Genomic DNA, 22,370 nt, shown 5'->3' with positions numbered 1-22,370 from the left:
AATAGAATAGAATAGAATAGAATAGAATAGAATAGAATAGAATAGAATAGAATAAATAGGAATAGAATAGAATAGAATAGAATAGAATAGAATAGAATAGAATAGAATAGAATAGAATAGAATAGAATAGAATAGAATAGAATAGAATAGAATAGAATAGAATAGAATAGAGCTGGAAGGGACCTTGGAGGTCTTCTAGTCCAACCCCCTGCTCAAGCAGGAGAACCTAAACCATCTCAGACAGGTGACTGTCTGACATACGCTCGGAGCTGCAAAAGCAATAGCCCTAAGCTTAAGAAGGCAAAATTAACAAATAAATACAATTGAAGGAAGACCCAACGGTTAACAGGTTGGAACAAACATCTCACCTGGTAACACGGTAAGAAACGCACTTCGGAAGCTGTACCCCATGGTGTTTGCCCCCAGGCAAATGTACATGCCAGCATCTTCTTCCTTGGCGCGTGTGATCATGAGTTTGTTCAGGTAGGAGCCATCGGGACGAGACCAAACATCACCGGTGGGGAGTACCACAAACTTCTGCCCGCCGACATCAATGGTGGAATTGTATCTGCTCTCTGTCCCGTATTCCACTCTTTTCAACCACTGGATCACCGGTTTAACGTCACTCCTCACCTTGCACTGGAATGAGGTTGTTCCTCCATAGTCCACAGTTGTATTCACCGGGTGTGTCCCAGTAAGGATGGGTTTGGATCGTGTCCTCTCTGGAAAGGAATACAGACAAATTTTCATTTGATTAAGAGTTGTCTGAACCGTGCATGTGATACAGAGCACAAAATAACAGTGTTGAAAGGGACCTTGGAAGGTCTTCTAAAGAGTTCTAAAGAACGGTTGCTGTAATTGGGTATGTCTAGTTTAATGAAGAGAAGGATGAGGGGGAACATGATAGCTAATGTTCCAATATTTAGGGGCTGCCCCAAAGAAGAGGGAGTCAAGCTATTCTCCAAAGTGCCTGAAGGCAGGACAAGAAACAACAGATGGAAACTGACCAAAGAGAGAAGCAACCTAGAAATAAGGAGAAACTTCCTGACAGTGAGGACAATTAACCAGGGGAACAGCATGCCTCTAGAAGTTGTGGGTGCTCCAACACTGGAAGGTTTTAAGAGGAGACTGGACAGCCGTTTGTCTGAAATGGTGTAGGGTTTCCTGCCTGAGCAGGGGGTTGGACTAGATGACCTCCAAGGTCCCATCCAACTCTGTTATTGTATTGTATTGTATTGTATTGTATTGTATTGTATTGTATTGTATTGTATTGTATTGTATTGTATTGTATTGTATTGTATTGTATTGTATTGTATTCTATTCTATTCTATTCTATTCTATTCTATTCTATTCTATTCTATTCTATTCTATTCTATTCTATTCTATTCTATTCTATTCTACTCCAAGAGATCTTATGCCAAATGCCTGTCCAGGACCACCCACAAATTCTGGGGGGAAGCTGTTCCACTGGTTAATTGTTCTCACTGTCAGCATCTCGTCCTTCTCTAAATGCTAAAGAAACCAAAGGCATCCAGAAACTTAGTTCCAAAAGAATCCACAAGGTGTGTTAATCTTCTGTGGCATCAATTAATTAATTGAATTAACTCAATCCTTTCTAAATTAGAAGCTAATATCACTCGTTTTTTTCCCCCGACACATAGCAACTCTTAACCTCCACCTGCCTAAGCAACCTGCATTCCTCTCCCCTGCCCCGTGCATTTAATGAAAAGAATTATAATTCACAAAGCTTATGTTTCTTAATAAAAAAATTCTATTAATCCCACTGATTCCTACTTTGCAGCAAGACTGATGGCAAATTCAAGCTGGACTTTTATTTTGCTGGCAAAAAATGGTCCTGCTTCCCATATATATCTGGTAGGACAGTTCCCTCAGAGACCATCCATCGTCCTCCTGATCTTTGAAATAAAAGCCAGACAAGTTCTACTAATTGAAGCAGAACTGCAGAGCCATTCCAGCGAAGAACGCAGATCATAAGATGCAGCCTACACCAACTACGCCAAAAATGATCTCGGAAATGGAGAGAATCAACTCTGGGAAAAGCTACATTTTCACCGGCAGATGCACCAGGCAAAAGCCCAGAAGCTCAGTCAAAACAGCCAGAACAATTGGGCGATAAATCTCTTCTCTAACCTTAGGATACACCAAAGGGTAATCACCCTTCAAATCTCTTTAATAGCAAAAATCTGGCAATTTATGCCCCTGCTGTAAAGGTTGACGGGAAAGACGCTATCCTTCTTTATCTCGAAGATAAATGGGAAGAGCGGAGCTGTGACCGGCACCCGCCTGGTTTAGATGAGGGCGGAAAATGCTACATGCTACATATCCTACACTGAGATTTGAGATTTGATTCATTTCCCTGTTTCTGCTCCTGGTTTTAATGTAAACACATGTTTTTACTACTCCGCACAGCTGCTTCTTTATCAGTCCCAGATGTGGGACAGTCTTGTATCATCGGTGCACCAGAGAGATCTTTCCTCCACATGTGCTTTCCATTCACATTTTTATGTAACTGAAAATGTTATCGTTGATGGGCTGCCTCAAGTCCTCGGACTGGAGACGCTGGATCTCGAGTACACTTACCACATTCGTTTTAAGGAGAATATGTTACTGGAAAAAAGTGACTTACAACCATTTTTCACACACTTGACCATAGTCATGTGATCAAAATTCGGCCGTTTGGCAACTGACTCATATTTGATCTAGTGTCCCTAGATTACATGATCCCTTTTTGTAACCAAAAAGCCAACACAGAACTAGACTGCATTAACAGCGGGATAGAATCAAGATCACATGAAGTGTTAATACGACTTTACATGGCCTTGGTAAGGCCACACTTGGAATACTGCATCCAGTTTTGGTCACCACGATGTAAAAAAAGATGTTGAGACTCTAGGAAGAGTGCAGAGAAGAGCAACAAAGATGATCGGGGGGACTGGAGGCTAAAACATATAAAGAACGGTTGCTGGAATTGGGTATGTGTAGTTTAACGAAGAGAAGGGTGAGGGGTGACATGATAGCAGCGTTCCAATATCTCAGGGGCTGCCCCAAAGAAGAGGGAGTCAAGCTATTCTCCAAAGCACCTGAAAGCAGGACAAGAAGCAACGGATGGAAACTAGTCAAGGAGAGGAGCAACCTAGAGATAAGGAGGACTTCTGGGAGTTGAAGTCCACAAGTCATAAAAGGGCCAAGTTGGAAGACCCCTGGTGTATAGGCATGCCTGACCAAAATGTGAAGGTTTTTATACACACACACACACACACACACGGTGGCCCCACACAGTTGTATCCACAAAGTCCCCTTTTTCACAGCTTGAAGAATCCACTATCTAATCAGACTTAGACTGAGTTTGAAGTCATTGGGTTGAGGATGACGTCTGAATCCCTAATCTTGTTTCCTCAGAAGCAGCTTCTCTTCCCCGGGATGAGAGTCCTGATGCTGGACTAACATTTTGCCAACTTGTTGAGTGACAACTCGTCGCGCTCATCTGTCGGTCCATACTTACGGATGACTTCCACTTTGTAGGTGGCGTTGATTTCGCCCATCCGGTTGAAGACGCGGCAGGTGTATTTCCCGCTGTCCTCCGGCTTCAGGTTCTTCAAGTTGAGGGTCCACCGTTTCCTTTTGTTTTCGCCAATCTCCTGAGAGGTCAGAGGCTTGTTGTCCTTCAGCCAGCTGATGTCCGGCCGGGGGTTGCCACTGGCCACACACTTGAGTCGGATCGAACTTCCCACCGGCCGGGCGATCACACGTTGCCTCATCTTCGCAGGCTGAGTGAATCTCGGTCGAGCTGTGAAGAGAAGCAAAGCATGAGCAAAGCTTCGGAGGTTGGACTAGAGGACCTCCGAGGTCCCTTCCAGCTCCGCTATTCTCTTATCAGGAAAAGAATCATTGAGGAAAAAGATCATTAAGCTAATAGCAAAGACCCAAAGGTGCTTTTTTTCCCCAAGAGGCAAGCGGACTTGCTTGTTTTTCTTTGAAGACGTTTCGCTTCTCATCCAAGAATCTTCTTCGGTTCTGACTGAATGGCGGAGAATGGAAGAATTTATATTCCTTGCAATCATCTGGTCCTTTGCACTCCCTCTGAGACTCATTGAGTTGGCCAGTTGGAAGTTTAGCTGTTTATTTGTCCAAGTGGCCTCAATGACTCTCAGAGGGAGTGCAAAGGACCAGATGATTGCAAGGAATATAAATCCTTCCATTCTCCACCATTCAGTAGAACCGAAGAAGCTTCTTGGATGAGAAGTGAAACATCTTCAAGGGGAAAAGAAAAAAAGCCCAGTTGCCTCTTGAAAAAGCACCTTTGGGACAACCGTGACCTGGATAGCTGAGAATCTCCACAGACTAAGAGCACAGAAAAAGATGAACCCTTTGTCTGTAATAAGGGATAGTGTTTTATAATACAAAGTCCATGCCTTCCTGCTACAGCGGAATATAAATCACAAAACACAATAGACCAGCAGACAAACATCTTTCTCAACAATTGTTTGATAGAAACAACAGGTTATGCCAAACCCTGCTTTGTGTGCCTTCTGCTGTGGTGTTTGTGGTTGTTTACAGAAGATTTTCAGAAGATTCCAGCCTGTTGTATATGAAATTAGGCAAGCTTTTATCTTTGCAGAAGAGACTTACAGCCACCCTGCATTTCTCTCTAAAGGACGCTGGGGGAGCAAATGAAATTTAGTAGATCCTTTTTTTTTAATTGAAAAGTTTTAAAATACATTTTGTCTTTAACAATCCCCCCCTCCCCCTCCCCCTCCCCTACCTATCCCTCCCTACCCCTCCCCCTCTCCCCCCCCCCCGACTTCCCAGAGCTAAGTACAAGGTATAAAAACAGAAAACAATCATAAACATCCATATGCTACCAACAATAAACTCTTAAATCTATCGCCCTCTAGCTCATATAAGATAACTACAAACAATATTAATATTACATATAAAAAGAAATATTAATATTACAAATAAAGTAGAAAAGAAAAAGAGGAAAACAGAAAAAGAGCTTTACTCAAAATAAATTTTCTTAATCCCAGTCCTTATTCATATTAATTTCAAAAAAAAAAAGGAAAAGAAAAAAAAACTTTCACCTGCTATTTGCATTCTCCCACCTTTCTCTAATTTCCAAACAAATTCTCAGTTACGCACCAAAAGCGCCTATCTCTGTTAATCTTAATAATCTCCAACCAAACTAAACTATGATCAAAAATAGTTCTTGCATGTATCACGCCAAATGTCTCGTAGTTCCAAATCATCCTTAAGTTCAAATAAAAGTTCAAATAAAAAGAGTATATGTAAAAAAAAAGATTTAGGCAATCTCTAAGACAACTTGTTGTTAATTAGGAGCTTACATACCCATTCTTAGTTCAACACATACTTTAAGTCCATAACCCTAATATACTTTTCTAGCAAGCAAATAACATCAATCTTAAATTGTGTGAAATATTTAAAAAAAAACTTTCTTTCTCCTCTATAATAATTTTACTCCATTAACATTCTAATCTAAAAATTTAATCAGCAATCTTAACGCCCCAAAACTTTTGGAGCACCTCTGTCATAACCCCCAAAACTTCTTTAGACCGCTCTCCTCCCATATCTTCACTGTAAGCACACTTTGAAGATTCCATAACTTTCTGCTGGTCTTGCTCTTGCTCTCGTCTCGCTCTTCTTAGGGCGGCACGCGTCATCTTCTGGCCTCCTGCAGCAACCGATGAGACTGTGACTTGATCCCCTCCAACACCATTGTCCTCTGTCTGTCTATCTGCAACATCTTGAAGCTTTCCCACACCATATCCTTTTGCAGCTTCCAAAGATGATAGGGGGGTTGCTTTTAACACATTACTATAAAAATCACGTGCCTGAGCCACAGTAACCAAACGATGTCTTTTACCTTCGTGCATCGCCACCAATCCAACTGGAATCTCCCATCTAAACTTAATATCACATTTCTTAAGTTCCTGTACTAGAAATGCAAAATCTTTCCTTCTCCTTAGGATCTTCGGAGGGATCTCTTTTAAAACCAAAACTTCTTGCTCAGCCACTACCAAATTAGTATCATAAGCAGCTTGAATGACTTCATCTCTAATTACTCTCTTTGTAAAATAGACCACCACATCTCTGGGTAACTTCCTCTGTCTTGCAATCCATGAATTTACACGAAAAACTTTGTCCATATTTCCCTCAATTTCAGATGCTGACTGGCCCAGTACCCCTTCCAGAGCCTCAGAAATCAGCTGCTTTAAATCTTCTTTACCATTCTCCTTTAAACCCCTAATTCTAATAGCATACTGCATCTGATTATACTGAACAAGGCTCAATTCATCGTCCATTTTATCCCTTATATTTTCATTTTCTAATACCTTTGCTTCTAATATAGAGTTCTTTTGACTGAGATCCTCCACTTTTATATCCAGCTGTAGCACACATTCAGCTACGGATTCAACCATAGACAAGATGTCCACCCTCATTGCTCTCAGCTTCTCTTCCATCGTCTTCTCCAATTTCTCCATTTTCTCCTCCATTTTCTCCTCCAGCTTTTTCAACTTTTCATCCATCATATCAGACATCAATTGTGCATGCTTTCCAAGAGCGTCTTGTAAATCCTTAAGCGTCAATACCGAGGGAGATGCAGGAGGAAGCAAAGCTTGCAATGAGGTCTCTTGCACCAGGGAAGACCCCGCATTCCGAAGAGCTTTAGAAGTTTTAGCCGCCATCTTCCCCCACTTTCACTTATTACGCACTTTCACTTTAAAGCTATAAAATCCATTGAGCTAGAGAGTAGAAATAAAGAGTCCACTTCACCTTGACCTCCTGTACCGCTCTGCCTGCATCTTGATAATCAAAAGTATTTCCTTTTGGCAGGGGTGGTTGCTAACGCCTGGCTCTGCTCCATAAATCCCAGAGCAGAGGCGCTGCGCAGCTCGGAGCAACCCAGGCTTCGGGGGGGCTCATCCTTCAGCCGCCCAAGCTCTCATCTCAGGCGGCCCCGGAGAGCTCAACCCCTACCTGGGGCCTCACCCCCTCCTCTTCTCCCGAGGAGGGGGCTTCAAATCCATCTAAACAGCTGATCGGCGCTGTTTACGATGGAAAAACACAGCTGCGGAGCGGGCAGCCCGAAAACGGCTGTCTTTCAGCGTCGCGTCGCCACCGGAAGCCCGAAATTTAGTAGATACTAAATGTTCTTTTTCAAGATGATCGGATCTAATGGATGGAAGCTGATCAAGGAGAGAAGCAACCTGGAACTAAGGAAGAGTTTCCTGACAGTGAGAACAATTTAATCAGTGGAACGACTTGTCTCCAGAGGTTGTGAATGCTTTTAAGAAGAGACTGGACAGCCATTTGTCTGAAATGGTATAAGGTCTCCTGCCTGAGAAGGGGGTTGGACTAGAAGACCTCCAAGGTCCCTTCCAACTGTATTATTCTATTATATGCTGTTTTTATTCTGGAGGCAAAGTATAACTTCTCTTCAAAGCAGAAGGCCGAAGATAAGCCCATGTTGGAGCAATGTTCTACCACTTTCAACTCCTCCTCATCGGTTGGAGTGAAGACATTACTAGTAGCCCAAGCAACCTGTCCAATCTTGTTCTGTCAAGTTTCCAATCTGGTTATCGGGTTGAGGTGGCTTGGGTGATCTTGACAGAAACCAAGGAAATCTATTTACGCCGGATTGACTCAACCTGTCATCACCTTTCAGCGGGGCAGGCTACGTTATCTGACTGTGGCACTTATGGAATCTGTTTTTCCCCCAAGTGGCACCACGGATTGTGATGATGGAAGATTATCTCAGATTGGGAGGTTGGGAGGGGCGCCCTGAAGAAAGATGGCTCGATAGGCCGAAGTTAAGGTGCCAACTAGATGCTGATAACCCTTTTCATCAGGCTGAAGGAGAAGCAGCTTCATCTCAGCACCGCTATCTGACACCTTTCAGAGGCCGGAGAAGAGAAACTTGCCTGAATGGAAAAAAAGATGGAATTAATGAAGGGTCTAGACCAGGGGTAGGCAACCTTGGCTCTTTTATGACTGGTGGACTTCAACTCCCAGAATTCCTGAGCCAGCCATGCTGAGGGGAAAGGGAGAGGTTTCCAAGCTGAGCCAGGCTGGCTCAGGAATTTTGGGAGTTGAAGTCCACGAGTCATAAAAGAGCCAAGGTTGCCTAGCCCTGGTCTAGAATTTGGAGGAGGGGGACCAGAGATGCAGAACTATCTTCGAGGCTCTTTCTCGGATCTCAGAAAGAAAATGGTGGACTAGTAGATCAGCAAAAATGTTTAAAAATATTACAAACAACTGTTGGAAATGCAACGACCGGGTACTTATTACCATATCTAGTGGACATGCCCTAAAGCAAAAAAGATTTTGGGTTAAAATACATTTATGGTTGGAGAAAATGACTAAAAAACACAAATAGACTTAAAGCCAGAATTATTTTTGTTAGGAATAATAGGAGCAAATTATGAGAAAGATATACTACACGTACTAGCTGCCACAAGAATTGTGTTTGCCCAACACTGGAGGTTTTTAAGAAGTGACTGGACAGCTCCCTGTCTGAAATGGGGTGGGGTCTCCTGCTTGAGCAGGGGGTTGGACTAGAAGACCTCCAAGGTCCCTCCCAGCTCTATTCTGATTGATTGATACATGCACCTCTTGCTGTGTGAGGCAGTATCAAAGCTTGGTCCACCCCGTTCCTCTCCCCTCCCACCCAACCCCCAACTTCATACTTCAGATGCATTCAAGGGGGAGCCCAGCTCGACGTCTCCTCCTGCCCCCGAAAAATGCTTTGAGCCCAAGCAAGCAAGAACAAATGCTTCCTCTCCGCCCAATCTCCACCTTCTGGGTCTCGGCCACCTCGGGATATTTGATTTCACTCTTCTTCCTCCTTTGCGCCGAAGGGCTTCGCTCCGAGGCTTTCATGTGTAACCTAATGAAGGAGCGAGCGGACAGCTGGAGGGACAGGAGTGACACCCTAGCTCTGTCGGGAAAGACGGGTGTGCAAATGAAGGGGGGGTAGGGGTGGGTGGGTCTTTCCCCGATGATCTCGAGAGGGGAGGCAGCAGAAACGCTGACCTCCAAGGCGGTCCCTCCAGCACCCGTCAAGTTGCCTCTTCCTGGGATCCCTTGCAGGCCACCATTTGCCCACATCAAAGATTGCCACAACCCAGTGGTGGGATTCAAATAGGTGAACAAGCGGTTCTCTGCGCGGATGCCGCCATTCTGGGCCTGGGCAACCGAAAGATTGGCTACCGGTTCTGCCGAAGTGGTGCGAACCGGCTGAGTCCCACGGAAGGAAGGAAGGAAGGAAGGAAGGAAGGAAGGAAGGAAGGAAGGAAGGAAGGAAGGAAGGAAGGAAGGAAGGAAGACAGGTGGATGGAAGGGGGTAAAAGAAGGAAGGAAGGAAGGCAAATGGGAGGGGGAAAGAAGGAAGGAAGGAAAGAAGGAGGCAAGCAAGCAGTGGTGGGATTCAAATAGGTGCACAACCGGTTCTCTGTGTGGATGCCACTTCCGGAAGTCCATTCTGGGCCTGGGCAACCAAAAATTAGCTACCGGTTCTGCCGAAGTGGTGCGAACCGGCTGAATCCCACCCCTGCCACAATCGCACCCACAATTTCTACTGCTGGAAGTGAACTTTGCCCCATTTTGTAACCTCGCTTGCTACAGTTGTTAAGTGAATCACTTCAGTTGTTTGGTATAGGTTCTCCTGCTCGAGCAGTGGGCTGGACTAGAAGACCTCCAGGGTCCCTTCCAACTCTGTTATTCTGTTACTCCTCTACCGGTACAGGCGGGAGAAGCGTCTAGAGCAGAGCTTCTCAAACGTGGCAACATTTAAGATGTCTGGACTTGAACTTCCTGAATTTGACTTTCCTTCACTGCAAATTTGGAAAGTCAGTGAGAAAACTCTCCGTGTCCTGTGTCAGGGTCCTGTGAGAGTGAATTAAGTTAATCATCCATCTATGCCTGCCTCTCCCCACTACACACACACACACACACACACACACACACACAGATCTGCTGGAACACAAGCAAAGCAACTCCTCCTTATGAAGGGATATAAGAATCCTCAGCTCTCCCTTTGCTCCGTAAGAATAGAAGAGCAGCTTTTCCTGCTCCGGGGAGAACAATCAACAGGGCCCTCTGAACAGCCTCTTGCTTCATTCCTGTCTGAAGCCTTTAGTTGAGTGGTTTTGTCTCTCTCTCTCTCTCTCTCTCTCTCTCTCTCTCTCTCTCTCTCTCTCTCTCTCTCTCTCTCTCACACACACACACACACACACACACACACAGGAGAGACTTTTAAAAACCAGGAGGTAAGGCTATATCTCTGTGGCTGCCTCCTTTCCTTTCTTTCTCCCTTTGAAACGAGTTAAGTGATTATCTTCCCCTTGAAAGCTGCTCTCCATTCTTTGGTGCGACACACTGAAACCAGATCTCCAGTTAAACAGTTGTGAAATGTCTCTCTTTCAAAAAGAAAAAGGTAAGAAAGGAAGAGAAAGAAAGCTACAGGAGAGGACGGGGAGGGAGGGAGGGAGGGAGGGAGGGCGGGAGAAAGAGAAAGAAAGAAAAAAGAGAGAGGAGGGAGGGAGAGGGAGGAAGGAGAGAGTAGGAATGAAGGAGGAGGAGGGAGGGAGGGAGGGAGGGAGGGAGGGAGGGAGGAAGGAAGGAAGGAAGGAAGGAAGGAAGGAAGGAAGGAAGGAAGGGAGGAAGGGAGGAAGGAAGGAAGGAGGTATTTAAAAAAAATATCCAGGTTGGATTACTTTCAATCAAAAATCCTCCTTTAGTTGCATACTTTTTGGGGAAGTCCCATAAGAGATGGCCTAAATCCCAGCTTCTTTGCCCCCGATTCAAACCCAACCCTGTTGTTTAAAATTACAGAATGAACTCTTAAGACTGAAAGGAAACAGAGGCCTGAAGGAAACAGAGCTCTCTTTTTAATCTACAGCAGGGGTGTCAAACTCGCGACGTCATGTGACATCGCGCGACGTATCGGAGCTTTTTTCCCATTGCCGGCAATGGGGTGGGGCGCGGTTTTGTCATGATGCGTCCGGCCCGCGGGCCGGTGGCTTGACACCCCTGATCTACAGGGACCATGGTAGGCAGGAGGTAGATAAATCAACCAGCCATCCTAGCCGGATGGGATCCACAATCTCTGATTAGTGAGCAGAGTCATAGATGACTTGGCTTAAGAAAGTTCACAAGAAGAAAAGGCGGAGTAGACCGCTAAGGCGCTTGAGTAGCTACAAGAGACATGAGGTAACAACAGCTCGGTTCGTTTTAGAAGGTTACCCTCAGGAGAAGCCTAGAAAGCGAGGCTATAAAAAAGGGATGCAGCACATCCACAAAGCAGCAGCAAAGGGGACGTGACCACGAGCCATTCAGGTCCTGCGTGAAAGGACTCAGAGCACAGAAAGAAAACCCGCCTCGGAGAGGAAAAGGGTGGCACTTGATTCATTTTTACTCCTCGGAACAAGGAAGCAAGTTGGCCGTTCTCCTTTATTACCAATCGGTCTGCTCGCAAACTGCCCACCGTATTCTCGGTTCCCTGAAGGCTTAACCTGCATGGCTGCTCTCCAGGTTTGCTTGAAGACACCCAAGGAGTGCACACAAAAGAAACGCGAGGAAGGCCCGTTTGTGGTGGGGCTTCTCCGGCGAGAAGTTCAGACAGCCTTCCGGTTTAAGGTAACGGCCTGGATTTCTTTGCAGGCTTCCGGTTAGGGCTAGGCCTTGGTTCAGCTCACGTTTATTGAGCCGGTGTTACAAGGCCACAAAAAGACAGTCACTCTGACCCACAGAAAGATGAAGCTCTCTGAAGAAGTCTGTTCTTCTGCATCGAACTTGCGAAATACGGCACTGCCGGTGTGGCAAAAACTATACATGGCATTCTTAGCAGGCAGTCTCGCCATCACACAAACGGAAGAGCAACCAGCCCAGGATGCCAAAAAATAAAAAATAAAAATAAAAAATCACCTCGCTTTTCTCCTCCTTTGGAAGAGCAGCCCAGATGGAAAGACTTTGGAAGCCATCTCCAAGGAGGGGATAAGCAAGCTTATCTTGGAGATAAGCAAGATGAACTGAAGCCCGGGGGTGGGGGGTGGGGGTGGGGTTCCTGCCTTTGGCGGAACTGAAATCCCAATGGAGAATGTTCTTTCCCCCTTGAAGGGGGGCAGAGGGGATAAAAGGGGATCTATCCGCACTTACCCCAGAGCTTCCCCAACTGATCTTCTGATCCACTGTTAGGGTTTTCAGGTCCCAAACTCTCCCTTCCTGAGCTGGCATCATCTGGGGGAAAAAAGAAGGAAGGAAGGAAAGAAGGAAGGAAGGAAGGAAGGAAGGAAGGAAGGAAGGAAGGAAGGGAGGGAGGGAGGGAGGGAAGGAAAGAGAGACAGAGAAAGAAAGAAAGAAAGAAAGAAAGAAAGAAAGAAAGAAAGAAAGAAAGAAAGAAAGAAAGAAAGAAAGGAAGGAAGGAAGGAAGGAAGGAAGGAAGGAAGGAAGGAAGGAAGGAAGGAAGGAAGGAAGGATGGGTTGATGCATGAATAGATGGACGGATGAATGGATGAGAAAGGAAGGAATATGGTGGGTGGATGGATGAGGGAGCGAGGGAGCGAGATAGTGGATGGATGGATGAATAGATGAGGAAGGAAGGAAGTTAGTGGATGGATGAGAAAGGAGGAAAGGAATATGATGTATGGATGGATGGATGGATGGATGGATGGATGGAAGAGAAAAGAAGGAAGGAAGGAAAGAAGAAGGGAAAGAAGAAAAATACATTAAGTTTTAAAACATAGTAGTGTTTGAGTCAATAGTAAGAACATATTTTATTCCATTCCAACAGAGTTAATTTGTTCCCTGCCTGCGCAGTTTTATTTCCTGGTGCTTTTTTTTTTAATTTTTCCACTGGCTTCTACCATGATGGGAGCGTAATTAATGCTACCATTAATAGTAAACTGAAGACCTTTTGTTGATGTTTGTGGCTCACGTTCCCTGCGAGAACTGTTTTTTTTACGTTCCTTGCAAATGAGGGCACAAATCAAAATTACAGCAGAAAAGGTCATAGGAACTTCTGGCAATCAGTCATAGCTTGCCGCTTGGAAAGAAATCAAGAGTTGGAAAAGTTGTTTAACTATTGCCACTTTGAAGACGTTGCCTTCTTTAGGTCAGGGATGGGCCAAAATGCAACCCACACAGCAGAACAAGGAGGGGAAAAGAAGCAACTTAGTAATTAGTCATGTCACTTAACGAGAGGCATAGAAGTGAAACACCAGGCAGTTACAAGGTTGGGCTATAAAAAAGAGGTCCAAATTCAGATTACCTCAAGCCCACCTTTGCCTCCTCAGAGTTTCCAAGGGCTACTTGCTGGAATAAAATGAGGGGCTTGTCCTGATGATGGGGAACTGTTTTTACAACACTGATGAGGTTACCTACTTGGGTAATGAAATCTCTGCAAGAAAACCACCCAGCTCAGAGAGCACCAAGGATACCACAGTCCTCCTCCTCCTCCTCCTCTCTGCAAACTCCCCTCCCTAACACTGATGATGTTCCCTAGTTGGGTAATGAAACATCTGCAAGAAAACAGCCAAGCTCAGAGCACCAAGAGCCCCACAGTCTTCCTCCTCCTCCTCCTCCTCCTCCTCCTCCTCCTCCTCCTCCTCCTTCTCCTCCTCCTGTCCTTTCTAGCATGATGTTTCCTAGTTTGAGTTATGAAACATCTGCAAGAAAACAGCCAAGCTCAGAGCACCAAGGGCCCCACAGTCTTCCTCCTCCTCCTCCTCCTCCTCCTCCTCCTCCTCCTCCTCCTCCTCTTCCTCCTCCTCCTCCTCCTCCTCCTCCTCCTCCTCCTCCAGTCCTTTCTAGCATGATGTTTCCTAGTTTGAGTCATGAAACATCTGCAAGAAAACAACCAAGCTCAGAGAGCATCAAGGACCCTACAGTCCTCCTCCTCCTCCTCATCTTCCTCCTCCTCCTCCTCCTCCTCTGGCAAAAAAAATGCAACCAAGGACCCCACCGTTCAATCCTGAACTGCAGAGTTTCTCTTCTTTCAGTGATTCTACCTTCTTGAGTCCCCTTAAAGGAAGCAACAGGAGACTTTTCCTATTGGCAACCTCTTTCTTCTCGTACGTCCAAATCAACCACCACCTTGCTAAATTACCCTGATCTCCAAAGCACCGCTGAAAAATTTACTACCCAAAAGAAAAGAAAAAAAGATCACCACACTCCTTGTCTTGAATATTAGATTAAAAGAAGAGGAGTTTCCATACAACTTGGCTCAGGCCTGACACTTCTTCCTAGGGGCGACTCCAAAACTGTGGTTTTCTGACTGCGCTGATGGTCTCTGTTAAAATGCTAAGTTCCTTCTGAAAACGTAATTTCTAGAAGTAACTTGAACAGATCTTCCAAACATGCAAGCAGATGCCTTTCTTTCTCTTGAAATATTCTCCCAGGGGTCTAAGAGCTTTGCCTTATGGGGCTGACTGGGGCTCATTCCCTATGAAATCTTAAGATCGATCCATCAGTCAGTCTGTCTGTCTGTCTGTCTATCTATCTATCTATCATTTATCTATTTATCATCTATCTATCAGCCTATCAACCTATCTATCTATCTATCATCTGTCTATCTATCTATCTATCTATCTATCTATCTATCTATCTATCTATCTATCTATCTATCTATCTATCTATCTATCTATCATCTATCTATCTATCTATTATCTATTTATCATCTATCTATCAGCCTATCTATCTATCTATCTATCTATCTATCTATCTATCTATCTATCTATCTATCTATCTATCTATCTATCTATCTCTCCCTAGCTCTTTCTCTCTTTCTCCCTATTTTATATATCTCTCTTTCTTTTCTCTCTCTCTGTCATCTATCTATTCATCCACCCACCCGTCCAGCCATCCACCCCCCAGCCTACAACTGATTGTAAATCTAGGGCTGCTTAGAGAGACACATATAACACCTGGATTCTTCTCTTATAGTGTATCTTTGTGGACTCAGCTGGTTCCTAGTCCAACAGCAAAAAGTAACACATTCCACATTTGTAAAAAAAAATACAAGTGTCCATGCACAAGCTTGTTTTTCCTGCTGGGAACTTTTAACATTCTTGACTGCATCGAGAATTTCCTCTTAAAATCTATGTTATGTCTGTAAGACCCCTTTTACAGGCATTACAGGCCTCAGTTTGGGATCTGTTCTCATATGGGTTCTGCATGAGATAATTCACATACAGTCAATGAATATTAAAGCCATATTCCCTATCATGGAAACAGCTATTTATTTTATTCTAATCATTCTGTCATCCAGGAATTGTGCCTATCTAAGGTTTAGTGATCAAAACGGCAATGTAAGGCCAACCAAGACTACACATGGATGTAAGAGACCTTGTTGTAGAAAAAGCCCCCAAAGCTTGGGATTCAAAATCTGGCTTCCAGTCTTACAACTCAGAATCTCAAAACAATACTCTGGTTTTCAGTTTTGGTCACCACCTTATAAAAAAGACGTTGAGACTTTAGGAAAAAGTGCAGAGAAGAACAACTAAGATATTATTATTATTATTATTATTATTATGATGATGATGATGAAAGGCCTGGAGACTGAAACAGATGAAGAACAGTTGCATGATTTAAGGACTAGGGGGACATGATAGCAATTTTCCAGTATTTGAGGGGCTGCCACAAAGATGAGGGGGTCAACCTCTTCTCCAAAGCGCCCAAAGGCAGGACAAGAAGCAATGGATGGAAAGTAATCAAGGAGAGAAGCAACCTACAGTTAAGGAAAAACTTCCTGAGAACAATTAACCAGTGGAACAACCCGCCTCCAGAAATTGTGAGTGCTCCATCCCCAGAGGTTTTTAAGAAGTTGTCTGAAATGGTGTAGGGTCTCCTGCTTGAGCAGGGGGTTGGACTAGAAGACCTCCAAGGTCCCTTCCAGACTATTCTGACTGATTGATTGATTGAACCATTCACAAAGCCCACGAGATGTTCTTGCCTCTTGGCTTGCTTGTAAGGATCAAAGAAGTTGTGTTTTTCTGAAAGCTGCTTGGGGCTGACACTTCCAAAAGCGGCAATTACTATTAATGTGGGTCGTAGAATAAACATAGGATGACATGTCTGTCTTAGGAGTAACTGACAAAAGATGCTTGAAGGCCTCCAGAGCATCTCATTTCAGCTTCCCACGCAGGACCTATTCCCACGGGTTTACCGTGGCAAGTTTGCAGCACAAGGTTGCATGGTAAAAACATGGGGACGACGCTGATGAATTTAAAGCGCCACGGCTGTTGTGATTCTACATTTCCTTTGCTAGTGAAGGAACGCTAAATGCTCTGAGTTCCTTTTGTCAATCAGGACTTAATCCTGCACATGAGGGTCTCCTTCTGAGACCGGCCTCCCTTCCTTTGTCTGGGGTCTCAAGTTACCGTGTGTCCACCAATGTGCAGCCCTCCACCCATCCTCCTCTCTCCCCCCCTTTCCGTGCCTGAAAATCCACTCATGCACGCCACCTAATTGGCATTCTCAGCCATACTTGAGTGGTTGCCAAGCCTTTCATGTGAATCTAAGTGCGGCAAACATGCACGGGATCCTTTGAAGATGCGTCTCTGCTGGTTAGCCAGCCAGATCTTCCAACTGCATTGGCGAAAGGTTCCACTCCTTACGTTCCCTCACCGAAGAAATATGAAGGGGAGGGGCTGAATTTTTATTTTTTTCTTTTAAAAAGAGAAACAGACAGACAGGTAGTTCCTTTTTCATGCTGTCCTCCAGATCTTCCTATGCTGCAGTAAATATAAACATTCTGGTGAGAATCCCCAAAATACTTTTTCAAAAGGCGACTGGACTTTGGTTTTTCCTGAAGATGTTTCGCTTCTCATCCAAGAAGCTTCTTCAGCTCTGAGCTGGGACAGCCAAGACCAGGATGACTGACCAGGAGACCTTTGAACAGAAAAAGTCCCAAGAGGTGAGCACACGTCAAAGCCGATGGAGGAGGCTGAGTGGGGAATGAAGGAATCATCAACCAAGTCCATACATCATGATTGTACTTCAAAGCAGATTCTTTGGAATGACAAGGGATGAGGATGAATGAATGAATGAATGAATGAATGAATGAATGAATGAATGAATGAGAATAAAAGGCTGGACAGAAGATGAGATAGCAGAGAAAGTGATGTATCTGTTCAGGCTTGAAAAACTATAATGAGCATATCATTGAGAGACAAAAGATAGAAGCAACTGCGCTATCAGAGAGTGGACAAGCACTTAAATATGAGCCAGCCGTGTGCTGCAGCTGCCAAAAAAGCTAATGTAGTCCTAGGCTGCATTAATAGAGAGGCAGAATCGAGATCACATGAAATGTTAGTACCGCTTTACAAAGTCTTGGTAAGGCCACCCTTGGAATGTTACATCCAGTTTTGGCCGCCACAATATAAAAAAGATGCAGAGACTCTAGAAAGAGTGCAGAGAAGAGCAACAAAGAGGATCAGGGGACTGGAGGCTAAAACATATAAGGAACGGTTGCTGGAATTGGGTATGTCTAGTTTAATGAAGAGAAGGACGAGGGGGGACACGATGGCAGTCTTCCAGTATCTCAGGGGTTGTCCCAAAGAAGAGGGAGTCAAGCTATTCTCCAAAGCACCTGAAGGCAGGAAAAGAAGCAACGGATGGAAACTCATCAAGGAGAGAAGCAACCTGGAAGTAAGGAGGAATTTCCTGACAATCAGAACAATTAATCAGTGGAACAACTTGCTTCCATACGTTGTGGGTGCTCCAACACTGGAGGTTTTTAAGAAGGGACTGGACAGCCATTTGTCTGGAATGATATAGGATCTCCTGCTTGAGGAGGGGGTTGGACTAGAGGACCTCCGAGGTCCCTTCCAACTCTGTTATTCTGCTCTGTTATCAAACTTCAAAGCAAACCCAACCTCCAAGCCAGAGTGAAATTGTTTACAGGCAGACATACATTAAGCCATGATTTCAGAATCCTGAAATCATTAAGCCATGATTTCGGACAAAACTGCTAAGAGAATCTACATCTTCTTCCAAAGCTTCATGGAGAACCTTAGAGCTGTAATACTGCACATGCTTTTGAAAACCTGAACTTGTTCTAACGTTTGCCCACCCAAAGAAAACAGGCCCCTCTGTTTTTACAGCTGTCATTTTTGGAAAAACCTCTGGATCAATAGCTTATTTCAGAAGATTCACAGACACAAAAACCTCTCCTATGTTGGAAGGGAGGTCTCCAAGGCCTAATTCTGTATTTATTTATTTATTTATTTTTGTCATGTTTATGTGGTGACCCTTTGAGAGCTGAATACAATGAAATTTCATTTTAATGTACGCGAATCGTGTATATTCAACCTGACAATAAAGTTATTATTCTATTCTTCTAAGGTGAGGGGAAGAAACAGGTAAAAGCGTTCAACTAAAAAAAAATAGTTACCCAAGCTAATTGCTTTCTCATTCTTGCTTTTTTTCTAAAGCCATTCGGAATCAGACAAGAAAAGCTACAAAGCAGTTTTTTGGCACCCAGATTGGATCCTTTTCTTTTTACAGATTGAACAAAGCAAATAATTGCCTGTGCTTAGGATACTGATTAGCTAGCTATTATAAGAGTGTGCTGAATTTCAAAGGGACATTTAAAAGACAAAAAGCAGGTAACTGCCAATTCATGCATGATTGTTAAGTCAAGGATGAAGTGAAAAGAAAGCAAACTAAAGGCTAGCAATTCAAAAAAGGCGAATTTAAATCAAGCTTGGGTATTTGTTTATCTTGGGAATATAAAAAATGCAAGAGGGTGGCAAAGTTTATCCCTTTTAAGGCATGGAAGGAACAAGCCACTAGGCCAGGGGTAGGCAACCTGGGTTCTTTTATGACTGGTGGACTTCAACTCCCAGAATTCCTCAGCCAGCATGGCTCAGCTTGGAAACATCTCCCTTTCCCCTCAGCGTGGCTGGCTCAGGAATGCTGGGAGTTGAAGTCCACGAGTCATAAAAGAGCCAAGGTGGCCTATCCCTGCCCTAGGTAGATTTCCTGATTCACAAAAACATCTGTCAGGATGGAGCTAACCAATCGAAAAGCATTTGTCTGTCTGCAGAAGTCATGAAGATATTCCTTGATACCCCTTTATGGAACCCCTCAAGCTTAGGACCCTTATAATTCTACTTTTTGTCATTTTTGAACATTGGAAATCCTCACCTTTCCAAATAAAACACAGAGAAAGAGTCAACCATTTTGTTTCTTTTCTAAGAATGCCTCAGGAGCTGGTGTTTATGTATGCTGGATTCCTGTTAATTTTTTATTATTAAAGTAATTTGGTTTTTTTAAAAAAAAAATCAGACAGGGCAGAGACCGTGATGCATATCAAGCAAGCAAGCAAGCTGGGCCATTAAGTTAACTGGTGTGTGACAGCACTGGGTGGAAAACCCCAGACAGACACGGATTGAAAGCAATTCTCCAGGATTTCAGAAAGCGGTCTTTTGGGGGAACTCAAATGTAGCATGTTGGAGTTTGGACATGCAAAGCAGATACCACTGCTGAGAAAACGGAGAAGCCGTTTCCATGTATGGTGCTTTAAAATGTGGTCCACTTACGAAAGGAAGGAAGGAAGGAAGGAAGGAAGGAAGGAAGGAAGGAAGGAAGGAAGGAAGGAAGGAAGGAAGGAAGGAAGGAAAAGAGTTTGCATTGGCAATAGGGCATCTAAACTTGATATACGTTTCTTTATCTAGGGTGGATAGTTTTCATACCGAAGGTACATGCCTAATTTGAGATTTAAAATATGGAATCATAGGGGGAAGGGACCCTAGGCCATTTCAGACCAGAGGCTGGTGTCCAGTCTCTTCTTAAAATCCTCCAGGGGTGGGAGCAGCTTCTGGGAGCAAAAATTCCATGATTTACTTACACAAATGTCCAAGCAGAATCTTTCCAGCATGAAGGTTCAAATGAAGCAGCATATGACTTTTATGTTTTTTTTTAAAAAAAATCCCAATAATGCCATTCTTTTTCATGATTAATATCACGTTTCTTGCTTCTGGGATAGTCATAAATTTTACTAAACTTGTTTTTTTTTAACTTTTTCTCCTAAGAGACAGCATGGCCACAGCCCATTATTATATTTTAACTGCTGAACTTGATTAAAACGGATACCATTATCCAAGAACAGCAATTTGCAAAGCATAATCTCACACCACTCTGACTAATAATGATATCTGAGACGTATCCGCTAGCAAGGCACAGAAAAAAGACTGGGGCTAGAACTGCCAAAAAATGCTCAGAGGTGAAAATGGGGGTGAAGGATTGTTAACATCGTGTTGAAAAAAGACAAACAATATTGCTGCAGATATAATTTCACTGGCAACTAGCATGAGAAAAATTCTTAGCAAAATCTCTCTGCTACAAATGCTCAATTCTGAAGACCTATTTTATTCAGTAGAAACTTTGATTACTAGATTTGGACAAAAATGAATTTTTTTTAAAAAATTTTTTTACATCAGTTTTAAATTTCTTGTGGCTTATTCTTTTGACCAGTAATATTGTGGTTTCTCTGCAAGGAATTTTTGTATTCTAATTATCCTTTTATTTGCAATGTCCCACCCATTTGAGCAGCAATGGCAAAGGACATTGTCACCACAGAAAAACAACACAATCTTTGCATGAAAGCAAACATATTCTTGACTGTGAGAATTTTTTTTAAAGTTGGTGGCAAAGCTTACTCCTCTTAAATTCCAAATCAGGTCTAATAGAAACAGCACAAAGAATAGGTTTTAAAAAAGGCTTGCACAGGAACGACCTTATCCTATACCTACATCTGTTTTTATTTCAATTATAAAAAATTATTTGTAAAAACTGGAGCTTCGTTCATCTAGTGTCTGGTTAGGTTCACCTGAATCAGGCAAAATTCAAATCGTCAATCAGTTTGCAAAGTTAGTCTTATTCTGACAGCTCGGAAAGTTCTATTCGATGTGGGAATTCAAATTGAATTTGGCTGCTTTGAATCAGATTTCTGATCTGGAAAAAGCCCTGACTATCCATCAGAGCTGATTCAGCGATCTGAACTGACATTTCAATTCATTTTGGAAAGAAAAAACGGCTTAGAGGTTTGATGGTGCCACCTTCCAATAGTATCCATAAATGGAAGGTCCACCCCAGTCAATTATATCTACCTCTTCATTGGAAGCTAAAACTTTGGTTTTTTTAATCAGACCAGTACAAAATTTGACAGGGAAGGGAGATTCTTACGAATGACTGGCCACGAATGGCACAAAAACTCGTGCCTGCTTTTTTTTTCCCTGCTACAAACCAAGTTTTTAAAGTGCTTGTAACTTTCTTTTGCTTTTCATCAACACCGAATGGAATTTCAGGAGCTTTAAACCGCTACGAGGGACATGTGCTAAATTTCACAGGTATCAGCACAAAACGAACTCTTGACCGCAATGTCTACTTGTTCCCATCACTTCTGCAACAGGTCCAGTAACCCCATCTCTAGGGACACTGCCAAATATACACAAATGCAATCTGTCAGTGTGACTCGTGCAAAATTATTCTCCTAGCCCCAGACTCCCAAAGTTTCCCGCCTTGCCATCTCCAGTTTTCGAAATAATCTTCAGGATAGTCTCATAGAAGGGACTATGGAGACCGTGTGATCCAACCATCTCCCCACTGCAGGAATCCACTGCCAGATCATTCTTCATTCTTTCTCACAATCTCCCCTGAATGAATTTCCGTTGTAAACTGCAGTCACCGTGAGGAATGTTTTCCTTACTAAACTATTCTTCTCCTGTTTGGGGGAAGAATTCAGAACAATTCACCTTTTACAGGCCAGCCCTTCAGATAACAGAGATGGAAGGGACCTTGGAGGTCTTCTAGTCCAGCCTGCTGCTCAAGCAGGAAACCCTGTATCACTCTGGAAAATTGGTTGTCCAATCTTTTGTGAAAAACCTCCAGCAATGGAGCACCCACAGCTTCTGTTCCACCGATTAATTGTCCTCCCTGTCAGGAAGTTTCTCCTTAGTTCCAGGCTGCTTCTATCCTTGGTTAGTTTCCATCCGTTGCTTCTTGTCCTGCCTTCAGGGGCTTTGGACAATAGGTAGACGCTCCTCTTCTTTGGGGGCATACCCTAAAATACTGGAACATTGCTATCATGTCACCCCTAATTCTTTTTTTCTCTAGACTGGCCATACCCAATTCCTGCAAACATTCTTAATATACATAGTACGTAGAATAATAGAGTTGGAAGGTCCTTGGAGGTCTTCTAGTCCAACCCCTGCTCAAACAGGAGACCCTAGACCATTTCAGACAAATAGTTGTCTAATCTCTTCTTGAAAACCTCCAGTGATGGAGCACCCACAACCTCTGGAGGCAACCAGTTAATTGTTCTCACTGTC

The 22,370-nt window shown here is 43.6% G+C and overlaps 1 protein-coding gene across 1 annotated transcript in view; it reads right to left on the bottom strand.

The window, feature by feature from the left end:
• FGFRL1 (fibroblast growth factor receptor like 1) overlaps positions 1-22,370 on the bottom strand; it is a 139,658-nt gene that overhangs the window by 4,818 nt on the left and 112,470 nt on the right. Inside the window, exons 3-5 of the mRNA XM_081328007.1 lie at positions 12,196-12,276; positions 3,524-3,808; positions 369-722 (exon numbers count right to left, since the gene is read on the bottom strand). Coding sequence (XP_081184133.1) covers positions 369-722; positions 3,524-3,808; positions 12,196-12,276 — 720 coding nt within the window. The remainder of the gene's footprint in view (positions 1-368; positions 723-3,523; positions 3,809-12,195; positions 12,277-22,370) is intronic.

This window comes from Vipera berus (assembly GCF_964194415.1).
Source record: "Vipera berus genome assembly, chromosome: 4".
In the NCBI taxonomy this organism is placed as follows: Eukaryota; Metazoa; Chordata; class Lepidosauria; order Squamata; family Viperidae; genus Vipera; species Vipera berus.
Note: the sequence above shows the minus strand (reverse complement) of the source record. Positions and strands in the feature narration are given on the sequence as shown.